The sequence below is a fragment of the Rosa chinensis genome, chromosome 7 (assembly GCF_002994745.2).
Source record: "Rosa chinensis cultivar Old Blush chromosome 7, RchiOBHm-V2, whole genome shotgun sequence".
Lineage (NCBI taxonomy): Eukaryota > Viridiplantae > Streptophyta > Magnoliopsida > Rosales > Rosaceae > Rosa > Rosa chinensis.
The window spans coordinates 41,705,878-41,732,861 of record NC_037094.1 but is presented as its reverse complement, the minus strand read 5'-3'; the positions used below and the strand labels follow the sequence as shown (position 1 = coordinate 41,732,861).

The window sequence follows — 26,984 nt, the reverse complement described above, 5'->3', positions numbered from 1 at the left end:
TTGACTTGTTATTGTCTCCAAATATTTCTTCAGACAGATGTTGATACATATGGGTGTGTCTTGGGGCGCAAGACTTGTAGCACTATGTATTTCCTTTTTCCTTTTCATTTCCCAAATTCAGAAAGTTTAGGTTTTATTAATGGACCAAGTTTGCAGTGAATCGACCTAAATTTACATTCTTCTAATAACCTGAAATAGTTGATTAGATTTGACAATCCGGGAAAAATAGCGAGTGAAATCTAGACTCATAATAGTGAGAGATATTCCCCCAGTCTTGGGGTTGCCCCAATCAAATAATGGGAAACTTTTATGTGATTTCAAAATTAGTGAAAGATGCCTGACTCTACTAATTTAGACTGAAGCCAAATTTATCAAAGATATTTTTGCAGATCAAGACTGGAGCAAAGCTCAGCAAGCCATTGTTATCATAATGGGCTTGTCTACAAACCACCAAGACTTTTTTGTACCAATAGACGATCGTCTGTCAGACGTGAAGTTGACCAAGTCAACCCTCATAGGATAGGGAAGATGAAACTGTGAATGGAGTTGTTACCACGAGGGCATTTAAGGAAGAAGGATAAAGCTTGTGCACTGAGCAGGAGATAAGGTGGGAGATGAAGGTCCAGTTTGAAGAAACCATCAACTTGCAAATTGATGCGGCTGAAATAGCCTCACAATTTAACTCTGCAAAATGTAGTTGTCAGTATAGGATAAGCAGGGATCGTTCAGTCCGGGGATTGTAGGGTACCCCTACACTAAAAGGTCAATTAACAAATAAAAGAATAAAAATGGGGGGTTTTGAAATTTGGTTCTAATCTACTTAAAATAAAAACAAACAAATAAAATTATATACAATTATCGACTTCCGTAACCTAGACCACTACCACTCGGAAATTATTAAGTGTAAAAATAGAAAATTCATTTCAACATGCTACAAAAACGTGCCCATCTTAAATACTAGATAAGAGCCTAGATGAAAAGCTGTCACGGTCCAATCCATTTATCTGATCCGTTCTTTGAATTAACTCACACGTGCAAATTAACCATTACTCATAGCAATTAACAAGCAATTTCCAGAATCGTTTAATCATTAAAGCATGATTTTTACCACTCTTTAGAACTAATTACTACTTGTTTAACTCAGCGTCTTAACAAATAATAATTACTCTTGGCAAATTAAGCAAACACACATGAATACTCAGCGTGATTCTAGCATGCAAACTTATTAACCTAACTCTGAAAATTACCTAAACACATAAAAGGGCACATGCATCATCAAAGAATTCTCGAAATTAACTCAATAATAAACTGAAAATCTCAAAAATATTAATAAAAATATTCTAAAAATCTCATGTCTCCAATTACAGAACTCACAAATCCAAACACACAAAACTGAAACAATAATTATAAGTAGAGTCATAGTTACACTTTTGAAGCTTTCCTTAGCGGCTTAGCAACAAGGTGATGAACTCGTCTCTGCTATGGTGGTGGAGCGTCCTTGACTCAGCGCCTAAGAACTTCGTAGATTGATGGAAGGATGATGGTCACGGTCTTGTATGTGATGGAGGTTTGAGAAGTGAATTGGGCAGAGCTATGGAATAATTTTTAGCTAGGAACTGATAAGCTAGGAAGTGATCTTGGTCAGGAAGTGATGCTCTTAGTGTTGAGAATGGCTGCTATTTATAGTGGAATTCTCCTATCTTGTGATGTAATTAGGGCCATTCATCAAAAGGTGATTTCTCCTCCAAATTTCCTTGATTTTCTCTTGACAAAGTCATGAATTTTCTGATCTCTTTTTCCCTTAATGGCTCATTGTATATGCCTTGAATAGTGACCAGATACATCCCTTATTCCTCTCCTTTGAATTGCACTAATTTCTTCCAAGAATTGTGCACACAATAAACTCCTACAATCAAGAAAAATCAGAATTTAATTAGAGTTTATAATCAATAAGAAATAAGATAATTAGGAATAAATATTGATTAAAAAAAATCCATTTTATCTCCTCGAATTCTTCCTGATTAATCTTTCAATTTTTCTTGATTTCATCACTCAAGAGTTTTTAATGGGATGGACTCTCTTTAAAACAAGAAAATCAGAAATTGGAAAGTTTAAAAGAAGAAAGTTCCCAAAAACAAAATAGAAAATATTTCCTAAAATGAAAGAGGAAAGTTTTTAAAATAACTCATCCTTCATTTACACTCATTTATGCTCTTTTTTACCTCTTTTCACCATTTTCGACCATGAAGTAGCTAAAAACATAAACCATATTATAATTATTAATTTTAAGAGAATAACTTAGCCAAATGAGGGAAAATACATATTAAAAACGTCACACTTTGTGCTCCTATCACAAGTAGAGCTTACCGATGGTTTAAGCTAAGAAGCATGGAAACCGGGATACGTTACCGTTCAATACAAGAAAATGAATTTTTTTAAAAATTGTAGGATATGGGTAGGAGAAGGATACAGTGAATAAATAATATATATATATATATATATATATATATATAGGGGCGGGTTCTGAAGTGGACATCCGCAACCCAGAAAAAGTACGGACGTCGCTCCTTCTGCCTTGATCGGGCAGCGACGGTGGTGTTTCTATTGCCAGACGGAACCAGGCCACGACGTGGAGCAGTTCAGAAGCGGCTGGACTCGTCGGCGAAGGGTTTGAAGTCAAGCTCAATGGGCTTCCATGGTTTCCGGCAAGCTCGCCGCATACCACTGAGTTTCCGATCACCTTCGCCTTTCCCTCTTGATCGAGGCCGTCAGGGATGTCCAGAGGGTGTGTCCAGCACCCGCAGCGCAGCGATTGCCGCCTTCCCTAAGCCGAAGGAGGGACGTCCACACTTTTTCTGGGTTGCAGACGTCCTCTCTAGAACGGCTGCGTATATATATGTGTGTGTGTGTGTGTATATATATAATATAATATAAACTTGTGAAAAATTAAACAGAAGAGTAAAAGGCAATAGAGAAGATAATTGGGGTTGTCAAGCATATCTGTGCGTGGTTGACAAGTGATTGTAGTTCACAACCCTAACATGCACATATGGTATGCTATCATGCTTCAAACAATCAAGGTTAATCAAGCCCTAATTGTTTCTCAGGTCATGACAAATATTCATACCCAAATTGATTAAATTTAAGCACAAACATTCAACTCTTGAACTAGCATGTTAAGGTGCTAATGAAAAGTGCATCAAACATAATATTTACATCAATGTCATACAAGATTGGCTAGGACTTTCAACCCTATCCCCAACAAACAAACTACTTAGTCATACCCTACCCCCAACAAATTAACTACTTACTCATAATCAAATAAACCTAGACTAACTATTTACTCATAATCAAATACATAAACTCCAATAAGTTTATGAACATCAAACTAAAAAGTAGGGATAGAGAAGTGACTAGTGATGATCAAGTTGAGGATCGTGTAGATGAACTCATGAAGGCATTGACATGGTGCTAATGGTGATGGTGATGGTGATGATGAATTTGGTGGTGGTGGCGCAATTGAGGTTATGGATTGAAGGTGGTGGTGATGGAGATTTGGGGAGGAGATGCAAGTGGATTGTGTAGAAAATAGAGAGAAAATGATATAATGGCTAAGTGTGGGTGATGGGCTTGCTTGTATGGTGATGGGAATGATTAAATAGATGGAGAGAGAGGTGTGAAATGGTGATTAGAAGCCAAAGAAAACAGCTAGCTTCTTGAAAGAAGCGTGGAGGTGGAGTGTGAGAGTGATGGTGTAGGTTAGAGTAGGTAATGATGAGTGAGAGATGGTGATTAAACCAGAAACATAATAGATTTCGAAGTGATGATGATGGTGGATTTTGGGGTAATAGGGAGTGGAGATGGTATGGGAAAGATGGAAGAAATGTATGGTTGAATTGAAACAAAAAAGTTTGGAATTTGGTTAAGAGATGGTGAATGGATGTAATGAAATAGATATTATGTTACTCATCCTCCTTGCTCTTTCATGAATATGGCCAAAAAATACATGGCATCACCATGAATGGTGGTGCGCCACCAAAAATGGTGGTGCATGGAAAATTCGCCGGAATTTCACTCTTTTCTCTTCTTGTTAAGATTTTATACAAAACATGGAATTGGATTAGTTAACATAAAATTGGACTTTAGAATAAGTAATTTTCATGTTTTAGGGCACAAATATATATGAATTATGATCCAACAGGTCTCAACCCCAAATCTCAAATACCAATTTATTATTACAAACATAAGGTTGGCAATTAGAGCAATTTAGACAATTAACTAAACGTAAAATATAAGTAGGTTAAATAGGTAACCTATTGACAAAGATGGAAGCAGTAGACATTATGCCTCAAAGTTCTATGCACACCCGACCTCAACTAGTCTGTAGACTTGGCAATGCAAATCTGAAAGGCCCGGGGAAAAGCATTTAGAAAAACCGTTAGAGTGAGTAGACAAAATAAATACTTTCGAGGAAATTCTAATAAAATTTTAATGCATACAATAAATTTTCATGGAAAACACTTTCAAATCGTCAAATATATGAATCTAGCAGTCTCTTTCAAAAAAAAAAAAAAAAATCTAACTGTCAATTAACATGAGCAGTAGCTGGTACTTCACTAGTAGCTCTCATCAAGTGGTCACTAGGTTCATCTCACCTGTAGCACTCATTGGGCGGCCACCAATCATAATATAATGCAAATGAAGGATCGTACTGTACAACTACTCACCATAGTTGGACTATATATAAATAATACTACTATCTACTCATAGAAAAGGGTGACGACTGTAGGGTATTGCCGACTAGCCATCTTATGCAATTTAGAGGGTATTATCGACCAGATGACGCATCAGTGGTTAATGCCTGTTAGTTAACGCATGCATGCTATGATAATAGATATAACTTCCTACTAATAATTACACATAGCCTGAATTCACTAACTCCTCAAAATAAATCTCTAACATCTAAAAAGGGAGAAATGTCATAATAATCCACATCACACTTTGAAATTCCCAAATCCAATTGAAACAAGAGAATAAATCATATCACAATTATTTATCGAAAATCCTCAATAATTTCATAAAATTATGATAAACCAATAATAAATCTTGTATTTAATTTATTATTGGTTGATCGAATATGCGACGAGGAAATACTTTCAATTCTTCTTCCAAAGTTGGAATTGATGCAACTCAAGGGTATAATTCTCACGAGGGTGAAACAACAATCATTTTCCTATTGATAAAGTGACCAAAGGTGGGTGGAGGATTAAAAAAAAGTCAGGTCAGGTTGAAGTTTGTGTTTTATGGAAATTTGGGGACAAAAGGGAAAGTTTCTGATTCGGGAAACGGAAACTTCCTTATATAGGGGTTTCCCGAAACAGTAACCTAGTTTCTTTAGACCATAAGTCTCTCATACAAACTTCAATCTTTGGGTCGATGGACTCGGTTTAACGTGTTCTACAACTATTAAGAAGAAAAATTTCTCAAGAGCGAAAAAAAGAAAAAGTCATTTCTAGTGACCCCTGAATGTTATAAATGGGAGTGAAAAGTGAAAATCTTATCATTTACCGTCTAAATGAATAGTAAATGGCTAAATCTAAGTATGAGGCGTTGCAAAACGATTGACAAGAAATATTGTAGATTGGTAGTGTGCCAAGATGTGATAGAAAAATAGAGAATGTTCGATTTGTATTGAGATGTTGTGTATTTGGTCGTGGATCTCTTACAAATATGCCTGTTATCGTTTTTATATAGTATAGAACTAAAGATCCTGTATCAAATACAATCTCGTCTTTAATTTTTGAGGTCGTATTGATTACAAATTTAACTTTAAAAATAAAATTTCTTTGTCGTGCAAATTAAAACTGACGATTGAGCATTAAGACTCTTCAATGCCCATTCAAGCTAGCCTTTCTAAATTTTGGTAATGGCTACACTGAATGCTGTAACTTCTCTCAACTAAACCAATTTGCGCCTTAGCTAGGGGTAGCTAAGCCACAGTTGGTCTCGACTAAAGTTGGTCTTGGCTAAGACTAGCTGTACCTTAGTTAGAGTTAGTTGGATTCTCATAGAATTGGTCTTAACTAAAACTACTCAAATCCTTAGCTAGAGCTGCCAAAGCCTTGGCTAGGGTGAGCCGAACCTCAGTTAAGCGATGACCATGGCTAAAATTGGTCTCGGCCAAAGTAGGCTTGACCTTGGCTTAAGTTGGCTGAAACATGCCTAGAACTTATTATATCATGGCCCATCATAACCTACCTCTTATGGGGCCATACTAATTGTTTGCCATGTGGGCTTACCAAATCTTGATTCAAAGTCTTTATACACAAATTTTAAGTTTTTTCCCTTCCGCCTTTTATCATTTAAAGGGTTGCCGTAAGTGTCTTGAAGCTTTACATATCAACTATTTTAAATAGTGATGTTAAAAAGGATAAATAAATCACAATTTTTGAAAAATGATGTGATATAATTTCTTAACATTTTGAGAAATGATGTGATATAATCTTAACATTGCTGCCAATTTTAACTTAATTCAACAATGCGATGTCAAATAAGGGTATTCTAGTAGTGAAAGATCTAAACTCTGTCGATATTTTCAATTTTCACCGGTTAAGTGTGAAATTAACTACAAAAGAATTAGTCTTGATATCAAGGACGTCTCAACTTTCACATGCACACATGGTGTACATTCATGCTTGCGATGTTCAAAGTTAACTACTTTTGAAAACCTTTCATGTAATGAGAAACACACCATACTTAAGTTAGTTAGGCTCAAGCACAAGCATTCACTTCTTGAAATAGCATTGTGAAAGTAACATAGCAATTTGCATCAAATATACATAATAACATCAATCCATTACAAATTTAGCATAAATACAATAACATTAATAAGTTTGGCTAGGGTTGAAAAATTCAACCCTAGCCCTAACAATAAACTACTCACACGTCTACATAAATTAGCATCAACATAGTGGAAAACATTAAGACAATTAGTAGGAGGACTGTTAGTGATGTCACAAGCGAAGAATAATGAAATCGGTGAGCTCATGGAGATAACTCCGCCGGAATGAATGGTTGTCATGGCGGTGATGTGGTGGCTCCTCTTGTGTGGTAGTTTCTTCCTTCTTCTCTAACAAGCTTGAAGTGATGATATTGCTTGGTATATGTAATATCATATGATTAGGAGATGTAGCAAGAGAATTTGAGTGGTGGTGATCGTGTTTATAGAAATTATGGAGGGTGGTGGAGATGGAGATTATAGAATTTATGGCAGTGGAGATGAAAATTATAGAAATTATGGTGGTGGAGATGGAAGTTTAAATGGTTGTAATGGAGTTGTAGTAGTGGTTTTGATGGAGAGGTATGGAAGCATGTATGTTGGGAACTTGAATGGAAGAAGAGATCATGATCAAAATGAAAGAAGAAGACTTAAATAAGAGGACGGAAAAAGAGCAGCTAGCTCCTTATGCTACATGTTGGGAACGAGAGAGCAAAGAGTGTAGACTAAGTTTTGGGCCCAAAGGGAAAATATAGTAGAAAGGGTGAATGATGGGAGGAAAATGATAACAAAACAAGGTGATTGACACGCAGTTTCTGTGATGAAGAAACATGACTTTTGAGACATTTGGGGAGTAGATATAAAGTGGGGGAAAAAAATTGTGGTAAATGTATGTAATGCATGACATGAAAATGGTGAGCCAAGTTACTGAAAGATTTGGCTTAACCGATCCACAATTTATCTGTATAAAATAATAGGAGAATGGTAAGAGCGAGGTTGTAATGAATCAGTAAAAACATCTCCCATTCTTTCCAAAAGAATCCAATTCTGGATTGCAATTGGTGTACACAAACACAGCATTCAAGTACCTCATAATGACTTGTGTGGACATTCAAGTTGGATGAGTATTAGTACTTGGATGAGTATTAGTACTTCTCAAATATTTATCATACCACAAATCAAACGGTTAAACTTGAAAATCCTGATTAAAATTTTTGTAGCATCTCTTTATTAGAAATGTTGTTGTTCTTCCAATGTCCCATCTATCACAACATATATATACAGTAAACTTCTCATGAGTTCAAAACACCAAGAATCATAGAAAATTGATCAGCGATCTTATAGCACCTAGTAGTGAGTGGTAACCAATATTAAACATTTAGCTGATCTTCACTTGTTCAGAATTTGCCAGGAACATTAGCTACACCAAGTCAATGAAGTTGCATAAAATTGGCACAGCCTTTTTCATTTGGGTTTTTGTTTCAGAAGACCAGAAAGAGAAGCGCAGTGTGTCGAGTCGTAATTACATTTTTCGCAGCAAGACTGCAACATTTCAATAACTTTAAGGCACCTGCGAATTATGAACAGAAATCACATAAGTAGTAATGAGAAAACACTAACAGAATATAATGCCATAAACAGGCAGTATGCACATGGAAACTAATTTTATAGTTTACAGGACACAACGAATGCACCCAAGTTTTAAAATGTCAGCAGAGATCGAGCCAATACCATTCTAACTGGTGGGTAATCAAAGCCAGAACAACCAAATTTCGCTCAAATTGAATAAGAATTACAACATATGAAAATGGCGGTGCAGTTACTGCATATATATATATATATATATATATATATATATTCAAGATTCCAATGTATTCAAAAGCAGAGATGAGTATGGTAGAAGCCCATCATATCCTAACTCATACTCATTCTTGCATTGTCCAACATGATCGAGCAGCTTAAATAGAGATATCATCACTTAAGCTCCTATAATGGTTGCATGCCATGATTAAGGTAAAATACAAGCTTTGAACTAGCGGAATTGTGCCCGGCCCTGCCCTAATTAGCATCCATGTAATTAAAAAGAAATAAACCCTTTATTTCAAAAAAAAAGAAAAAAAGAAAGAATGAAGGAATGGAGGCGACGAACAACATACTTGTGAGGGAGGAAGTCATTCTTGGAGAGACATGCCTGGATTAAGCATGCTTCTTTCTTACACGGCTCCATCTCTTTCTCTTTGCTCTGCTGCTTTCCCATCTCTATCTCGATCTCGATCTCGATCTCTCTCCCCCACCGCCAAGGCCAAAGCACCCTTTGTTCTTATATTCTCACTTATTTTATTTATACGCTGACGTGGCATTTTTTAAAATTCCGAATTGTATTTGGGTTAAGTTGCCAAAAAAAAAAAAAGAAAAAGAAAAAGAAAAGAGAATTGTATTTGGGTACCTTCTACTAGCTAAAGTAGAACCGAGAATCGAATTCGGAATTGTGGGAGACGGAAGAGAGAATGGAAGCTCTGAGCGCAAAATCTAAGCTAGCCGCGGTGCTTTGGCTTGAGGGCTTCAGACAGGCCTGTTGCCTTCACCGTGTGCTGATTCTCTGCCACAGGTGGGGCCCTTTCCCCTAAATTTCTTGTTGTTATTTGGGTGCCTCTGCCTCAGCGTCTTACTATCTTTATTGGTCATGGCAGGTCCAGAAAGCTTCTGATACGCACAGGACAGTGTTTTCTGTTGAATGGTTTCATTTTCTTAGGAAGGTAATCTCTCTCTCTCTCTCCTCTCTTCTGTGGCTTTAATAGTTAGTTACAAACAAATACAGTATTGGTCTATTGTTTGTGAAATTTTGATTGTCTCATTTTGATTGATACATTGGAGACTTTGCTTGTATGGAAAAAGCAAATGCATGGTGATAATGTATATAGACTTCAAGGTGATTCCTTCCTACACCATTTTGCAGATGCATGCAGTTGAGTATTTTCCTCAACTCAACTCTTGCACCGCCCATGTCCAAATTACCTTAACTAGGGTATTGTGTGAAGCTAAAACCACTCTGTTTCAATGAAAAAACAACTTGGAAAATGGCTCTTATGCTAATATCCTGAATCCTGCAAGTGGATTTCTGGGCACCAGAAAGAGAGAGGAAAAAAAAAAAAAAAGAGTGAAATTCTGGTGTACATTGAATTCCACTTAAGGCCAGTCTATGTCAAACTACCATGCCTACAATTGAGAGAGAGAGGAATTGTAGCTTGTGAGTTATTTGTTATTTTTCTGTCTCGAATTCTTATAATGCTACATTACATTCTGCTGGCTGTTTTTCCAAAATCACATTGATTAAGAAGGGTCTTGTTTGCATGAAATGGACTAGCATGGTGATATATTAATTTTTTGTCAGATACTATGCTTTGGATGAACCAATCAACCTATCAAGGATTTTCATGTCATGGAGTGCTTGGTCTCTTCTATCAATAAATGTTTTTTTTTTCCTGCTCAAGTTGGGATCTTTTAGCTAGTGATGTGGAAGCTGTCAAGCTTTTAGATACATGTATTTGGTTGCCTGAGTTATTCCTTTCCTATTATGAGCTCTGTCAAGTCATTTGTAAAGTGAAAAGGTATTCATAAGCAGGTTTTAAGTGTTTCACTGGACACATCATTTTAAATCATACATGTTTGAGTCTTGGAATTTATATTTCTCAAACGGTTTCTGTGCAGCATAATTATCCTTAACTCGTTCATCATCCCAGCTCTATACTGGATATTGCCTGATATGTGTCCAGAATCTAGTTCTCAAGAATTCTGCTCATTTGCTGTCATTTGGGAATTTTATTCCTTCTTACGTCATGGACTCATACAAATCTTTTATGTAAGTATTCAGTTGACATATGTTCAATTTCTGTAATCACTTACATAAATGTCTTGAAAACCACTTGGATGGAATTCTATTACCTATTTGCATTTCCCACTTTCGCTTGAATATCTATCTATCTATCTATCTATCTATGGTCTTTTTATATGTGAGAAAAGCTTTTTGAGAATGCATCCTTTAAAATTTTAATTCTGCACCAGGGCTCTGTTCATTAACAGCTTGTTTCAGGTAAGGTATGAAAAAAGAGCCAATCAAAGAACTTCATTTGTTGTAGTAGAGTATCATCTACTCACCCATTCCCACATAATCATTCTTAAAACACTAAAACATCTAATCACATTTAGGCTGATAGAACTCCCAACTCGGCATCGCCACTGGTTCCCATTTGTTTTTCTTGGGTAGCATGGTTTTCTCCAGTTCCTTGGAAGGATCATGGTATAAAAGCATTTAATGTGCGACTGTTCTTAAGAGCTGATTGAAGAAGGGACAGAAAGTTTATTGTTGAAGTTGCATCTAAATGATATCTTTTAGTGATAATTAGATGAGAAGTTGGCGCTATAGGGATATTGAAAGTACGAAGATGTACAGGAAGACATAGAGTGGGGATGATGCAGACACTTCCAAAGAGTTACTTGTCCTTTTTTCCGGTCTGATCAAAGAGTCACTTGTCCTTTTATTTATTTATTTTTTCCTGGTCTGATCAAAGAGTCACTTGTTAGTTGTCACCAAACTAGTACCATGGAAAAGTAATGAAAAGATGAGTCATGGATTAGCAGAATATATCAACTGCCTATTTTAGAAGTACCAAAAGATAATTCTTTTATACAATTTAAGGGTAAAAGACATTAGAATCATTAAAAGGGAATTATGTAACAATAGAATGGAGACAAGCTATTGATATCATTGTGAGATAGAAGAACCAAATAAATTACAAGGAAATTTCCATGAATTGTAATTGCTGGACTTTTGCAGTTAGAATCTTGGGCATGAGTACGCACAAGAGCCATGCATCTTCATAATGGAAAGGATAATTGTAAAATTGACAAAAGTTATGACCAGAAAAGATAAACTGGAACATATCACTGGCACCTTTTGATCATGAGATGCTAGAAATTAGCTTCAGAGTATATACAGTGTCTGCCAATGAGGTATCTGTGACTACATGTACAAGTTAAAGTAGAAGGTAAAAGTTTAATGTGGCAAAACTAAATCAAAAAGAACTTATGATAAAAGATCTAAATAAATTAGATTTGATAGGACACCAGAGAGAATAGAAAAGAAGGGAAAGCAAGGATCTATCCCGTATATGATTAATCAATTACTGAATTCTAAATATAGTTCGCTAGCCAATGGCTCAAGCTTTAGAATTCCTGTTTGGATTTCCACTGTCTACTCTGGTAAGAATACCATCACTCATTGTTTCTAATAATCTGGAAGAAACTTCTGAAGAAAAGCAGTAGAGGGGCCTGCGGGGGCGGAAGGAGTGAGGAAGAAACATAAACAACTTCTGAAACGAAGAAAATCAGGAACAAGAGGATCCACCAAAGATGTTTCAAACCCTTTATCAACAAATTTCAAAGGAAAAAGATTAAAGAAAATAGCAACGCTGCACAATTCTGATTTCATAAAAAGATTTGTGTAGCCTAATTTCTAAGCTTCACCCTATGCCTAAACTAGTGAGTACAGATTTTTTTTTTCTTCCTGCATCAATTCTTAAAATGGTGCAGATTTTTCTGAAAGTCTTTTAGCACTAATGAACCCAAATTGGCTGTACTTTGTAGAAACCTAGATATCCATTGTTTTCCACTTCAATATGAATTGTGTACATAGTTTCTTTGTCAATTACATAATTGCTGGCTAGCTACTGGAAAAAAAAAAGAATCACAGTTTTCAGAAATATTCTTTTTATGGTAACTTTATAGGACTCTAAATTTAGTGTGGATCGAATGGTCTTCAGGTTGACATGCTGTTATCTCCCTTGCACATAACCTGTATAATGTTCTGATATTGCTTTTGGTGGCTGCTGTGTCCACCTTGGGAAAATTGTGAGATAAATTGTGGATACTTTTATTAGTGCACTGGCATTTATTGAAAAGGTTAATCTTTTTCTTTTCCTTTGTAGGTAACTTGGTTATACCCATTATATGTATTCAGCTTTATCCTGAGCAACATCTGGTACCTTACCTGAATACCTCCTCCTTCATTTTCTTACCACTATATTATTTAGTTGTTTTGCATAGTTACAGAGATATTAGCATAGCCAAAATATAGTACACATCAATATCTCGAACTCCTATTAGAATTTTGCTCCAGACTTCCGTATATTCTGGATGTCCATGTAATCCAATTAGTTGTTACATAATGCCATAATGCCAGTATGTAGCTTATCATAATTTTATTTACTAGCTTTTGATATTTGTATAGTATAGCATATGTCTTGATGTGTTACGATCTGGTGCAATTTTATCTTTCCATGTTCCAGCATTTATTCATCCACACCTACAATTATTTTCGCTGAAGGTACAATGATATTGCCAAGTATGGATTTTCTGCAATGGGGAGACCTGTGATTAACAAATTGGATCCCGTTAGGCAAAGTGATGCATCAACCTTACAAAATGCAGCTGGCATGGAAAGACCAACTGACCTAGGACGGTAATTAACTTAGTTGATGTTTGATAATTCACAAGTCTCATTTTGTGGCAAACAAATTCTTCCTGAATAGAAAGTTATGTTTCATGTGAATTGCATACATCTGTTGAATCTGCAGGGTCATGATTGGAATAGGAGAGCAGGTTTATTCAGTGCTTCTTTTGAGCTGTTTCTTCTTAGAGGTGATATTTATCTTTTAAGCAGTATTAATTGTGTGTATGTGAAAAACATGGTTTTTGGAGGACGAGGGTATATGCTACATTGCTCATCTCACTGTTGAATAACCGACTTGTTGATGGCTCTGCAGGTATATGTGACAGGATTTATACCATATGTGGGCAAGGCATTTAATTTTCTGCTTCTTTCCTGGATGTATGCCTACTACTGTTTTGAGTATGTGGTACATGTAACTTTCTTGGTTAATGTGTTCCAGTTGCTAACTTCCTACATGCGTGTGCTCTAAGTACTCCTTTGAACTTTTTTAGGTACAAATGGAATTTTTCTGAAATCGGTCTAGACAAAAGGCTGGACTTCTTTGAATCTAACTGGGCATTTTTTGCTGGTTTTGGTAACTACCTTTCTGGATTTCAGTTGAATCGCATGTTGAATTCGTATTGATGAAAATGGTTTTTGGCTATTGTTTATTTTAGTAGTGTTTCCTGCCCAGCATATATTCTAGCTAATTTCACATGGAGTGATGCTGATCCAGCTTCCCTTAGGAATTTGCTTCTGCCTTTCCTCGTGACCCCTGATCTTCCATTCTTAATTAGTAAATGCGAGACTCCTAATCAAAGTGCTTTAGTTGTTTCAAAATCAGAATGTGGTTAAACTCTATTCAGAGGTCTATTTTTGTATAAATTTAAAGGAAGATAGATAGAAAAAATGGAGTACTTGTACGATATGGTTTAGGTACTTTTCATGTAACCTTCAAAAATCTTTTACTTGTTTTGTGGTATTGATATCTTCAATGGCTCTGCAGGAAGCCCATGCGTTGTACCTCTTTTTTTTTTCTCACCTCTTGTGAGCTATGGGTGTATGGCTATACTCTTTCCGTTGGTATGTTCAACTGCACTACTTTTATTTGGCATCAATTAGCTTCTACCTATAATTTTGGCTTCTTTAAATCTATGCTAATGATAGATGTTTTCAGTTTGTTTTGACAGCTACAGGTTCAGAAGCTGAGCAACTTATTTCTTCTCGAAGAACAAGCTGGGGAGGCGCATGTTTCGGACGGCTTCAAATATTTAAGACTGCAGATAGTTTGTCGTAAGCTATCCTCATTACTCATGATCTCTGTGTTGAAGATATGTACTTCTATAATTGGTTTATTCTATTTAGAGAGGGTGGGGTAGGGGGTGTAGGAAAAAACAGATTTAACTTCATTGTCATAGGTATACCAACCAAAAGAGTATGTTAAACATAAATGATAAAACTCTGAAAAGCGCACATCTTCAGCCCAAATTTGGCTGCAGAGTACAGGAGGGTGGCCTTTGTTGACTTTCGTTTGGTTCAGCATTCGATTGTTCTGTGAAAAGACCTTTAAAACATTTTTGTTATCATGGAAATCCAAGTATCCCAGTGTTTTAAAAGAAACAAAGGAGGCACATTTCAAGGAGTGGGCTTCCTGCAATGTGAAATTTCATGAAGGCGTCAGTTTTTCTGCCGAGGCAATGCTCTTTTCTCAAGAAAGCTATTTTTGTTTTTTGTTTTATTTTTTTATTTTATGCTTTTTTGTGAGCGTGCTTTTCTCTGAGAGGCGGGATGTAAATCACCGATTAAAACCCTATATCTCCCTTTCTTGATCATTTCGGTCAACAAGAAATCCCTTACACAGTTGGTTAATTCCACCTCCAAATAAGGCCACAAACGTATAGCATTGGGTCTTCAATGATGTAAAGGGAGAGGAAGCAGAGCATCTTTGGGAGAGGGTTCACTTTCTGTGCCCCTATATTCGTTGGACTGGAATGCATTTGTGATGGAATGGCCTAGTTAGTTCTGCTATTTTTATTCTTCTTCTGGGTGTAGCAGATGAGTTGTTTCTAGGCTAGCCCTAGTGGACCGGTTGTTCGCTGCCTTTACTCTTTCCTTTTGTTTTCAATAAATTTTCGTTTCTTATCAAGAAAAAGATAAAATAGATATGTTATGAGCGTTATATTCACGTATCTAGGTCATTACTTGTTTCCTGCTAATGTTATGCATTCATCTGCATGTTATACTTCATTTCCTTCTATTAATCAAACAGTTGCTAAAGTTTTGAAAGTTGTGTCCTTTTTTGTTTCCAAAAAGTAATAAGACTTTATTAATCAACGATATACAAAGAAAAGAGAATGAACAAGAGGTCCTGAGAAGATGAGAACTACAACATAGAACCCATGAAACAACAGCAACAAAAGGACTAGACACACAATACCGTTTAAACAACCTAAGAAACCTAGACTACCACTGCCTAGTCTTTAAAAATGGCCAAAACAGACACCCCAAGAGCAGACCAGTATTCACTTGTCTTCCAAAGCTTTTACATCTGCATATTAGCATCTTTAAATTTCCTTCTGTTTCTTTCCATTCATAGGACTCAAAAGGCAGAGAATACAGAACCAAAACCAAACCCAAAGATAATCCTTCTTCTGTTTGCCAAAACCAAAATGATTTTGACAGAGAAGAGCATGGCTTCCTTCTGGATTTTTCATCTTTCCTTTTAGAAATCTTCCCTTTTTGAGAGGGTCATTGTCAATCTGAGATATAGTATGAACCACACTTAATCCTAATATTTACTTACAAAATCTCAACAGACAAATTACCCACCTTACCAGATGGAGAGGGAATATAAAAATTCCTTCTGGTTCACATTCCTAAATCAAATTGTAATTATAGAAATAAAAAATCTACAAAGTTCTTTTCCAAACAGAATCTGTAAGCCTCAGAGCCACATATATGAACCACAAATTTTAGTACAACAGCGGATGGAAATTGAACCATTTAAATATGCTACCATTGAATCAAATATATAAGCATTACCAATCAACCCTCAAAAAATCAACAAAACCTCCTGCAAAATCCGAAAAAAACCTACTGAGGTTTGGATGGATATATCAGCTATCTTGGGAACTTTTGCACACTTGGCCCATGTATTCATTCAAACCCACCTCAAAACAAGGCCTTAGGTCTTGTGGCTGTGGTTATTGCTTGAACGGTACATATTCAAGTCGACATCAGCCTAACATGTTTTGGAAGTAAAATAAAATTACCTTTTTCACAACACAGAGATATGTTTGAACTCAGAATTGCATCTCGTATTTGCCTTGTAATTAAATTTTTATACTCATAAGCTGAACGTTAAAGCATTCCTTAGCAATATTAATACTTTTTCCCTGAAATATAGAGCTTTTTGTATTTGATAACATATGCCTTATATAAGACATGCTTCAGGTTCTGAAATATAAAATGCTGAACTTTTGTCAATGCAAAATTGTGGTCTTGAATTTAAGAACTACCATTATTGACTTCTATTTGTGTAATGGAAATGTGATATGTATAATTGTTTATATAATTATATATGTTTGTGTACATTATTCCTCATTGATCTTGCATAGGATGTGGTTGTTGTCGCTATTTCCCGTACAATCAAAGAGACGTCTTCAAGAACAGAAATATCTGTGAGAAGGTACCTTAATGCATGGATAATTCTAAATGTAAGTCGAAACTGTACTATGTGGATATAAGCTTTGCAATTTTATGAAATATTATCATGCTCGTATTTTCCGTTAAAAAAATTGTGGATACGTTGCCTTGTAGTCATTTTGTTTTGTGGGTATAATAATGTGATGTTGTGTTTGTTTCAACAGGTGATAAATTCCGTCAAATCTGTTCATTATGTAAGTTGGATGGTTCAAGATAACGCATGGGTTAAAGTTAACAATTTGTGTGCACAGACAGTAGGTATGGCCAAAGCTATGTACATCAACAATATCCTGAGATACCAATTTTAGTGGTCATGTTAAATTAACAAACTACAGAAATGTATGAAAACTACATTTGATAACTTACATTGATATAGAACAATTTGTGGATAAGTTTGAAGAACAGCTTGTTGTAAGCAAGAAGAAAACAAAGTCAAGGTAGCTGTGTGTCTGTTTCTTTTTAGTATTTGGGTTGTTTTATTCAAGCTAGTTATAAAGGTTTTTTTATCTTATATTTGGCATGCCATTTTGGCACTGCTGGCTTTGCCAGCCATTCTTCATGTTAGCCTCGCTAGGTAGGATGTGGCAGGTTGTGGTAGATTGCGACAGCCCCTCGATTTTATTATGGGAACTTGTAGAGGATGATTTTCAGAACTTTTTGGAATCAACTCTTCGTAAATTCATCGATTTTTCTAATTTTTATATATAGTTTTTGGTTTTGAACTTTGAAAAATCATAAAAAAAAAGTACAAAACTCGATGAATTTTGTGTGTTGCATTTTCAATAAAATTTGGTGTTGACAAATATAATAAAATTCTTGGCTTGTCATTTTTGCTTTGTTGGCCTTGTAAGCCATCCTTCTTGTTAGCCTCACTAAGCAGCATGTGCCAGATTGCAGCAACCCTTCCATTTTATTATGGGGACATGTAGGGTGTTGTGAATTTGGCTCGTTGATATGCCTAAATTGATTAGGATTCAAGGCCAAAACCAGATCGGCAAATGAAGATTAATGTGCACAGGAATTTTTCTAGTATCCTAATGGGTTTTGGAATAGGTTCTCTATTGATTTAGACCTGGAAAGTAAGTTCTATTCTAGTTAGGAATAGGAAACCTAGCTCTCTTTCCTTGTTCTAATAGTTTTAGGAATCCTAATGTGACATGTTTGTAACTAGCACCTATGATCTATAATTAGGGATGCAGGGAGGTCATTTAATGTGTCCTCAGATCAGAGAAGAGATCAAAGAGAGATCTCAGAGAGTTCTCAGTTAACATACAAACACAGGGGCAGGGAGAGCCAAGGGCGATAGAGAGATCTAGCAAAGGGGTTGGGGATTAGCATAGGGATTTCAATAAGTACTTATAATCAAGTTGTTATTCTCCATAGTGCTAGTGATTCTCAAGAGAGAGAGGACGTAGCCAAAGTTTTTGTCGAACCTCTATAAATTCTGTGTTCGTGTGCTGTGGTTTTTTGTTGTGATATTTTGCATCATCATCCTATTACTGTTTGCAGTCGTAAGTCTATAAAGAGAAACAAGGTTCTGGGTAAAAGGTGCATATTTACTACATAGAGAATGATATTTCGGATATTTTGAAATTAACCCCTTGTCAATTCATCGAGTTACCTATTTTTTAATTTATTTTTTCGATTTTGAAATTTGAAAAATTATAAAAAATAAAAAACACGATGAATTTTGTGCTAAACATTTTCAATAAAAATTGGTGTTGACATATTCAATAAATTTTTTGGCATGTTATCCTTGCTAGGCATCCCCTCCATTTTATCATGAGAGGACTTATAGAGAATTATTTTTAGAACGTTTGGAATCAACCCCTCATAAATTCATCGAGTTTTCTAATTTTTATTCTTTTTTTGGTTTTGAAATTTGGAAAATCATAAAAAAAAAAAAACAAAACTGTTCAAGTAAATCTAGAATATGTGTCTGACCCAAACTTTAGGTTATTTGACCTAGTTGTAATAGAGTTTACTATTAGAGATATTCTTGGAGATTAATTATATGATTATCTTTCCTTGTACAACTTTGATTCTATGTCTTGTAATCCTCTATATAAAGTGGCCCCTATTATTAATGAAAGTACGACTCAATTCTCTCATAATTTCGGTTTTCCTTAAACACGTTATCAGCACGAAGCCCTAACCCTGAAATCCCAAAAACCAAAAATCAAGAAAAAATTAAGCACAAACTGGAACCGTTAACTATTATATAATTCATGAATGATTCGTAAATTTGAAACCCTAGAACACCTTGCCATAGCAAGCCACAACCCTACCACTATGCTGCCACACAGTGGCGGAACCACTGTTCGGTCTGCAGGGGTTCAGACCCCTCCCAACAAGAATTAAGCAGATTAGCTAATTAATGAATGATCACTATGCCAAAAATGTCATCAAACGACACACATCAGACAACATAAAAGTAATTTTCTGTGTCTGAGTTTTTCAGACGACAGAAAAATTAAATCTGTTGTCTGAATACATCAAAAAACTATACTAGTATCATTTTCAATATATGACCAGATTCAGACAACATTTATATGTTGTTGTAAAATATTGAGATTTTTCATATCTGACCCAAAATATTTCCCTCCAAGAAGTTGAAGTACTTTCCCTCTCAAAGTCTCCAAACTCAGGTTGACCAGTCAATGGGGGTGATATTTAGACGACATAATTAAGAAATTGTGTTGTTTGAGTAAGCTGTGTTTGACCTTTTTTTTTAAAACTCTTTTTTGGTACACAAAACCCTCGACTATACCCACTCGCTCTCAGCAAACATTAGCCGTGCAGTCTAGGTTTCTATCCACTCTCTCACCAACAACCAAAAACTCGAAGCTCACCCATATCCTAGCTATCGAGGAAGGAAAGCGTAGCAATAGTGCCTAAATTTCGACCATCTCTCAAATATGAGAATCCTTACCCAGACCTAAGCCACCGTTCTTAGTCTCTCCACTATTAGAATTCTGTTCATTTACATCAGTCCAGAACCGATGTAAAACTAAATTCTGACCGATCTCTTAGTGGCTGATATAAAGGATGCAGACATCAGTATAAGCGCGTTTTTAACCAATGTCCCAGACAACGACCAACATCGATTCTAAAACACAAATCGATGTATAATCGTTATAATCATCATAATCTTATATGTTAACTTTATTTAATTCTTCATATTTTCACATTTTATGCTTAATAAAGTATATCTCGAACAATACCTAAGTGAACATTTAAATCGATTACAATTTCAGAAATGATATCTAATACTCTCGTAAACATCAGTCTCCAAAAAATTTTGTTTGTTCATGTCCATTTTACATGCATCTTGCTGTCTTATTCTCCTGAGAATGATGTATGTGCCTTTAGGCAACATCGGTTAATCTATTAAGAATGATGTTTTATGTTACTAGGAACATCGCTTTTCGTTGGTTGAAACGATGTCTAGTAGTTTTGTAGACATTATTTCTATTTTTAAAAACCGATGTCCTGTATTTCATGGTAAATCGGTTTACTTTATAACAACTGATTTGTACGTCGACAATAGATAACGGTTTGGTGTTTAGATATCGATGTGCATTGGTTTTGTGTACATCGATTTTTAGCTGACATTTTGATATGTTCATAATCATGAGACATCAGTCAAGTTTTAGGTACTGATTTGTAATCTCTAAATTGACATCGTTTTCTTTGACATTAGTGTTTTGTTTCCCATTTATATACATTAGTTCATATATATAAGAATGATGTGCAAATAATCATTTAGCTTCTGGTGGTGGGAAAAGATCTAGAAATACATTTCTCATCATCCAAAAATTGGGGCTTTCCATTAATTTTCTCATTTTCATTCATGATTCTATATAATTCACAAAATAAAACTCCAAAACCTACAAAAGCTAGCCCATAAACATATTAGCAACTAACTACAAAAGTTCAACACCAAACTTTGCTTCAAAGCAAAAACTAATTGATGTCGCTTTTTGTTGAGCGACCAATTTAACCCTGAAATGTCATTAGTAGTATAAAGTAAATAGGGATCGTTCTATTCCGGGGATTGAGGGTACACCTGTCATTATCAAACAATTAAACAATTAAAATTAAAACAAAGTATAATATTTACAAATATATGACAAAATATATACATATTTACGAACAGGGGGGATATTTTTGATTTTGGTTTTCTTTTTTCGAAAATAAAAGCTAAGCTAACAAAATAATTAAAATGCAAAAACATAAAAATACAAATGAAATGCAAGAACAAAGATCAAACCGAAATATATAATTAAAATCAATTCAAGTTCATCATTGTTCATCATAGTCATGCAAGAGGAGTTGATCATGTGAAACGTTCATAAGCAAACAATTTCCCATATTTTACTTTCAATGCTAATTAACCTAAGTGAAAGCACCTAGATTACTCCTATCAAACATGCAATCAAACCCTAGAAAGCTAGTCAATCATCTCATGTTTAATGCATTAAGCACCTAGAAAGGCTATCAACTCAAATGTGCAACTTAGTATGGAAAAGTCCACCTAATTGCAATCTTCTTTGATTAAATTCGGTTTTTGTACAAAACCTTTACTACTTATTGATTCAAGAACACAAAACCAAAAAGTTGATCCATGTTCTCAAATTCGTAGCAACATTCACATAAAAACCCTAAATGTTTCGAACCATTCAAGATTATCATACAAAAGATTTCTATCATGCAAATTTAATCAAACACTCACACAAAAGCAACCATAAATCGCAACATATGAATCTGAAAATTAACAATTAATCATAAAATTTCAGAAATCAATATTTGTTCAAACAATTGTGTCAACTAAGGCATAACCAACGAAAATTACAAAGCAAAGGTTACAAGGAGAATCGGATTACACCGTGATGAAGATGAGATGAATGAAGTGATGAATGGTCTCTTGAATTTCGAAAGCAATCTTCAAGGATGGTGATGGATGATGTGCACGGCTTGTCCTCTTCTTCCTTGGCCTTGCTTGAACTTCGTGGTTGCCCTAGAGGATGGAGAAGAGCACGGCTAGCTAGAGAGAGTTTTTCTGATTTTTTTCAAAGTGTGAACGTAAAAGTTTTGGGACCCTTGACGTTGAGAATGTGTGAGAATATATAGGGGACGGCCCCTAGGTGTCCAAGCCGTCCAAAACCCTAGAGAAGTTCACGGCATGTGCTTGCTTCCTCCACATAATTTCCTCCAATGAATTCTTGCCACATAAGCCCTATGAGGTGGTGCAACCAATCACAAAATTCCAATATTAATTCCCTAAATAATTCTTGCCGAAATATAGAGATAATTTCTGATTTTTGTCATTTAATTTCGGCAAAAACTCTTTAGGGAATGAAGTAATGTATCTAGACTTCTTTTGAGCTTTTCTTGGTCTCCACCTTTTTCTCTTTCCTTAAAAATCTCTAGGATATTTCTTTGCCGTCCAAAACCCTAGGGTTTTCACGTTCTCCCTTGTTTATCTCTTCCTTTTTCACAGCAAAACTTCTAGGGATTATCTCCAAGTATTTTCTTTCCATAAAAATAGCCCTAGAAAATCTCCCTAGAAAATCTCCACATATAATTCTGATTTTCACGCCACTTTCCTTGTTTTTCTCTTGCTTTGAACGGCAACACTCTCCTAGGGTTTATTCATGCGTCATAAACCCTAAATGTATGGGCTTCATGGGCCTTTGATCCAATTTGCCGAAAATCCAATGAGTCTTGAGAGTTCTTGGGCCTTGTTGCTTCAACTTCAAGCCTTGTCACCTTCCAACGTCATAACACTTCATTTTTCCATTTCTTTTTCATGATAACGTTGGAAACTTCATAGGTAAGCTCTTCTCCTTTTCGCAGGGTTTCCTGGTTGGACCAGGAAAACTTCTTTTCTTCATTTCTGCTCATTTCTGTGGCTCATTGTTCTTCATTTTTGCTCCCCTTGACTTTCGCAAGCTCCTCTTTCCATTTGTGAGTTCATTTCCACTTTTCAGCTTGGAGGTCCTGAAAATAGAAACTAATAAGAAAAATAGAAACTTTCCTAAAATGAAAAATGGCAACTTTCCTAAACTGAAAATGGGAAACTTTCTAAAAAAATGAAAAATAGAAACTACCGAAAATGGAAACTTACTAAAAATGATAAATAGAAACTACAAAAATAGAAACTTTCTACAAATAGGAACTTTCCCAATCAAAGAATGGAAACTTTCCTAAACAGAGTTTTATTAAGGAAATAACGCAGAAAGTGCAGGGAAATGCAGTTAAAACGTCGCATTAAAATGCTCCTATCACTAATCTTACTCAAAATCATGTTGGTAGCCAAACTCTGTATATAATCAGCCACTTCAATACGTACAAAGTCTGGTCTTTCACAATTATATGTAGATGCCAGATCAACAAAGCAATGGTGTCAAATTCATCTCTTTGAGTAAGAAGTTCATGCACTCCTATGTCAAAAGCAAAGACATGAAATTGCAGGAAAACTCGTTTCCAAATGTAGCAAAACCCCATTATATCATATCACCTTTCCACACAGTCAAAAACAAATTACAATCTGTCAAACATTGTTTCTATAACTTTCTTTCCCATGAATAACAAGTTCATGTCATAGAAAGAACATCAAGAGTGCCTAGCTACCAGTTTGGAAAGGCACACAAGCAACTAAATCATAAATCAGTACAATTCATCATTCTTGGTAGTGTGAGTTTCAATCCATTAGCATGATTCCCAGACCGTGGATTGCTTGTATGGATAATGACATGCAGGCCTTCTGAATTGCTAATTATATAGCTATCTCATAACATACTAATAAAAGGATATCCAACTTTTTCAACTAGATGAACAGTGGACAGAAGTTGAGGGAACTTAATCTCTAATGTCCAAATGAGGAACAAATATCACTTTAGGGACGAATAATTGGATATAGCTTATGGATAGAGTATATTAGCATTTCATATAGAACTCCACGACATCAGGTCTCCATAGTATATTCTTTAAAAATTAGTATTTGAATTAAAGCAACATAATAGGATTTAAACAGACTATAATACTGGGGGTTCCTACATTTTACTAAAAAAAAATAATAATAATAAAACAAGTTAAGGGCCTAGGATTAAGTCTCAAATGAAATTCATAAACAAGATTCAACCCAACATAGTTAGCCTTGAACTAAAAGCTAACACTAACTAACCACATTCCAGAATATAATTCTTCAAATGCTCTCCAAACAAGCAGATACAAATATACATTCCCAACAACATTGAAAAAGGAAACAATGTAGATGGACACAAGAACATTATGTATAAACACTGTCCTCATATAAACAGGGCCTCATAAAAGTCTTTTTCAGCTTCTGTGAGTTCACAATATATCAAAGTTGATAGTGTCCCAGGAATCAACATCAGTAATAAACTTTAGGCAATGAGACACATAACACAATAACAAACCTCAAGCAACTCCCTTCAAAATTATTAATACAGTCTACATATCAAAGCTAGTCATACTAGCTTGCCAAATTGAAACTCACAAGAGACAAATGGTTATATGCTAATAAATCATCCCACGCCACACAAACAATAAAAATGGAGCACCATAACATATATATATATATATATATATTCAATAATTCATACATATTTATAAGTACCATACATAAGTTAAATGCTAAGAAAATAACGCAAACCATTAATGTTGTCACGCCCCTGATTTTTAACACAAATAAAAATCGATATATAATCCCATAATTATACATGCGTGATCGTTCAGTCATCAATACAAATGCCTGAAAACTTTTTTCCCTTTAAACCAAGTACATTCTGATGCCCTGAACCCACAAGGTTAATATACACTTGCTCCATAGATTTATATATTACACAAGCTTACGAATTAAATTGTCAAAAACAAAATAAAACGTAAATGCTCCTCAGAGCTCACTACAAGCGGAAGTCTTAATAACGGTAAAGCTGCTAGCTCGCTACCTCGGTTTTCAGCCATGATTACCCTGACTTGCAGGATTAACCCCTACACCGTTTGAATGGTGCACCGGGTTGCCACATAACAAACCCGGTAAGTTTTTGCAAGCCCGCATGAGTAACTCAAATAACTCACGCAAAACATAGAATAAACCCACGCGAATCACGATATAAACTCACACGTTTCAAACAAGAAACAACTCACATAAATCACGGGATAAACCCACACGAATCACGAGATAAACTCACACGATTCAATCAAGAAACCAAGCACGGCGGACAGACTAGAGCTCTAACTAATCGTATTCACTAACCAGGCCAAAGGCGTGAATTCTCAATTTTCCCACCCACGATTACATTTCATGATCTACGATCCTCAACTCGTAAGTCTTTGGATCCACGGTATAAATACCAAAACATTAAAGGAGTTGCACTTGACCCAAAATGTTACACGAATCTAAAATAAAAGATTCCCCGTAATTGATCCCTATCAATTACTCCAGGTATAAGACCCACATTTAAATAAACCACCCGCGAACTAAAATGTTCCACAATACACAACACTTTTCAAAACAATAGAAATCAACCCTTTCACAAAATATTGTTTCACGAAAAGTCACACCAAAAACAATAAAATGAACGCACCCATAATTATTGTTTTATCACACAATTCCACCTACACGTACATATATATATATATATATATATCACGTGTATATATATATACACACACGTAGACATTCACTCACGAATGCTACTAATACCAACTATAGTTTGCAGTTAACTAAATAACTATCAAAACAATCAGGTAAGCCTGTTCGTAAATGAATATTGTGAGATTACTCACCTCAAAATTCCTACTGCGTCTTCAATGCTAAACAAAGCAGCCAAACCACAAAACAACCGTCCAAGAATACTTCGTCAAGTATCTAATCACATACGGTTTTAACTTAGTAACAATTCACAATCGATTTAAGTCTGAAACCCCCGTTTTGAACAAAAATCCCCAAAGTGGCGCCAATCGAGGCGAAACCACATCCGAGACATCCCAAAGTCTCCGGAATACTTCCACGATCGATATGCCAAAACCACAAGTCGATCGAATGCTCAAATCCTCACGGATCGAATAAATCGACCGGTATGAAACAGTAAAAATCATAACAATTTCATACGAACTCCAAAAATTGCGTATTATATATCGAAATGCTCGTATCGACGAGTTGAAAATATATAATTCCCAAAACAGTCCCTTACATGGCTGGAACGCAGCCAGAAAGCAGCCACAGGCGGTGGGGCATCGCCGCTGGCCAAAACTCAATATTTCATAAAACTTCCAACATCAAAGTTATTCACCTAAGCATGCTTGTGAATTTTCATAACTAGCTTGAAGTCAGAAAACAAGTATAAAGGGTCGAAAACTACCTCACAAGTTTTGAATTTTTGCTCAATCTGAGTTGAACTGATTTCCACGTAAATCGATCCAAACAAACACCATAGATCGAACCAGAAGGCTCCCGCGAACCCAAAGAAGGAAGCTTGAAGCTGTGCCGTCACCGGAGCTAGGATTTCCTGCCGGGTCTGAAAACTTCAATCTTTGTCATCTTGTAGCGCCGCCGTGGAGGAGGATCGCCGCTAGAGGACACCAGAGGGAGGATCGGAGCAAGGTGGCGAACCGATCTGGAGAGTTTCACAGGTAGAGGCCGCCGGAAAATGGAGTTCCGACTGGGTCGAAATACCGGGTTCGGGTCGGGTTAGCCGGATAACTTTGATTTTGAAGGTGCATTCGAGAGAGAGAAGAGAGAGGAAGAAATATTTCTGGAAATGGAAATATGCATCTATGAAAAGAATTTAATCCTTGGCCATGCAGGTTTTTATAGGAGGTTCATCAAGGACTTCTCCAAGATTTCGAGACCTTTATGTCAACTACTCCAGAAGGATGTGCCATTTCACTTTGACAAGGAGTGTCAAGAAGCCTTTGACAAGCTTAAGGAGTTGTTGACATCTGCCCCCATCATGTTACCTCCAGACTGGTCCTTGCCCTTTG

The 26,984-nt window shown here is 35.8% G+C and overlaps 2 protein-coding genes across 5 annotated transcripts; one reads left to right on the top strand and one right to left on the bottom strand.

The window, feature by feature from the left end:
- Positions 1-7,977: 7,977 nt before the first annotated feature.
- LOC112179122 (cx9C motif-containing protein 4, mitochondrial) lies at positions 7,978-9,092 on the bottom strand. The gene is made up of 2 exons (XM_024317449.2): positions 8,935-9,092; positions 7,978-8,348 (listed from the first exon to the last, which is right to left on the bottom strand). The coding sequence occupies exons 1-2, from the start codon at positions 9,033-9,035 to the stop codon at positions 8,243-8,245; spliced, it is 207 nt and encodes a 68-aa protein (XP_024173217.1). The 5' UTR covers positions 9,036-9,092; the 3' UTR covers positions 7,978-8,242.
- A 103-nt stretch (positions 9,093-9,195) lies between these two features.
- LOC112179121 (protein EI24 homolog) lies at positions 9,196-17,434 on the top strand. 4 transcript variants are annotated; one of them, XM_024317447.2, is made up of 12 exons: positions 9,196-9,386; positions 9,469-9,534; positions 10,487-10,637; positions 12,763-12,815; positions 13,161-13,295; positions 13,411-13,474; positions 13,600-13,664; positions 13,778-13,860; positions 14,272-14,348; positions 14,443-14,558; positions 16,883-16,981; positions 17,135-17,434. In XM_024317447.2, the coding sequence occupies exons 1-11, from the start codon at positions 9,286-9,288 to the stop codon at positions 16,947-16,949; spliced, it is 978 nt and encodes a 325-aa protein (XP_024173215.1). In that variant the 5' UTR covers positions 9,196-9,285; the 3' UTR covers positions 16,950-16,981; positions 17,135-17,434. The 4 variants fall into 4 exon arrangements, with proteins under 4 accessions (XP_024173215.1, XP_040367517.1, XP_040367518.1 ...); XM_040511583.1 differs by having other exon boundaries at positions 13,600-13,685; positions 14,456-14,558; XM_024317445.2 differs by having other exon boundaries at positions 9,197-9,386; positions 13,600-13,685.
- Positions 17,435-26,984: the final 9,550 nt, after the last annotated feature.